We start from the raw sequence: 972 nt of genomic DNA on the forward strand, positions 1-972 counted from the left end.
CATTTAATCCCAGCACTAGGGAGGCAGAGCCAGGCAGATCTCTGTGAGTTCGAGGCCAGCCTGTACTAAAATAAGCCTCCTAAAATAAGTTTTAAGCTGATTTTTCTCAGGTATTTTTGTCACAACAGTGAGAAGCTTACTAATAAAATTCAACAACACATTGAAAAGGTTATAATACTACAATTCAGTGGGATTTATTCTTAGACTACAAAGATGACTCATAATATAAAAATCAATCAATAAGGGGGCTGGAGAGATGGCTCAGTGGTTACGAGCACTGGCTGCTCTTCCAGAGGACCTGGGTGCAATTTCTAGCACCCACATGATGGCTCACAATCCTCTGTATCAGAGGAGGATCTGATGCCCTCCTCTGACCTCCGAGGGCACTATGAACACAGTGCACAGACATACATGCAGGCAAACACCCATGCACATAAAATAAATAAAAATTTAAGAATTCAATCAATGCAATGTACCGCATTAACAATGAACGTCAAGCACTGAGTAGTAAAAGGGAACCATGAGTGAAGAAAGGGTAAACCTGGACCTGTGCAGTACGGCATCATAACTAAAGTTCACAACAGCCACAATCCCCACATTCTGATCTATATGGTATATATTTAAATTTAGGGGCTTGCATGGATATGGGCAAACATCACTAATTTTAAAAGTTATAGGTATAAACCTCTTTGACAACAGCAAATGGAAGGATTACTTTACCTTTGGCAGGTTTATATTTGAGATTAAAAGGCTGATTCTGCCAGATATAAGGCACCAGTATAGGTGCAAAGTGGGTCATTATTCTTTCAATGTACTTCTGAAGAATCTCTTTGGGTTCTACTGTGTCTCTTGCATCATCTGGCATCAGGAACAGACAGTACTCCACAGCATCTTCTACCACTGCAAGCTTCATATTGGCCTCCATTCTTTGAAAATGACAGGAGTCCTCATGCAGCATTTACAGGGTCTGCA

The 972-nt window shown here is 40.7% G+C and overlaps 1 protein-coding gene across 1 annotated transcript in view; it reads right to left on the reverse strand.

Moving 5' to 3' along the window:
• The window catches only part of Ecd (ecdysoneless cell cycle regulator), a 23884-nt gene that overhangs the window by 20925 nt on the left and 1987 nt on the right, over positions 1–972 (reverse strand). The window contains 1 exon segment of the mRNA XM_026789542.1: positions 721–972. Coding sequence (XP_026645343.1) covers positions 721–958 — 238 coding nt within the window. The 5' untranslated portion in view covers positions 959–972.

The sequence above is a fragment of the Microtus ochrogaster genome, unplaced genomic scaffold (assembly GCF_000317375.1).
Source record: "Microtus ochrogaster isolate Prairie Vole_2 unplaced genomic scaffold, MicOch1.0 UNK21, whole genome shotgun sequence".
NCBI classification, from domain to species: Eukaryota; Metazoa; Chordata; class Mammalia; order Rodentia; family Cricetidae; genus Microtus; species Microtus ochrogaster.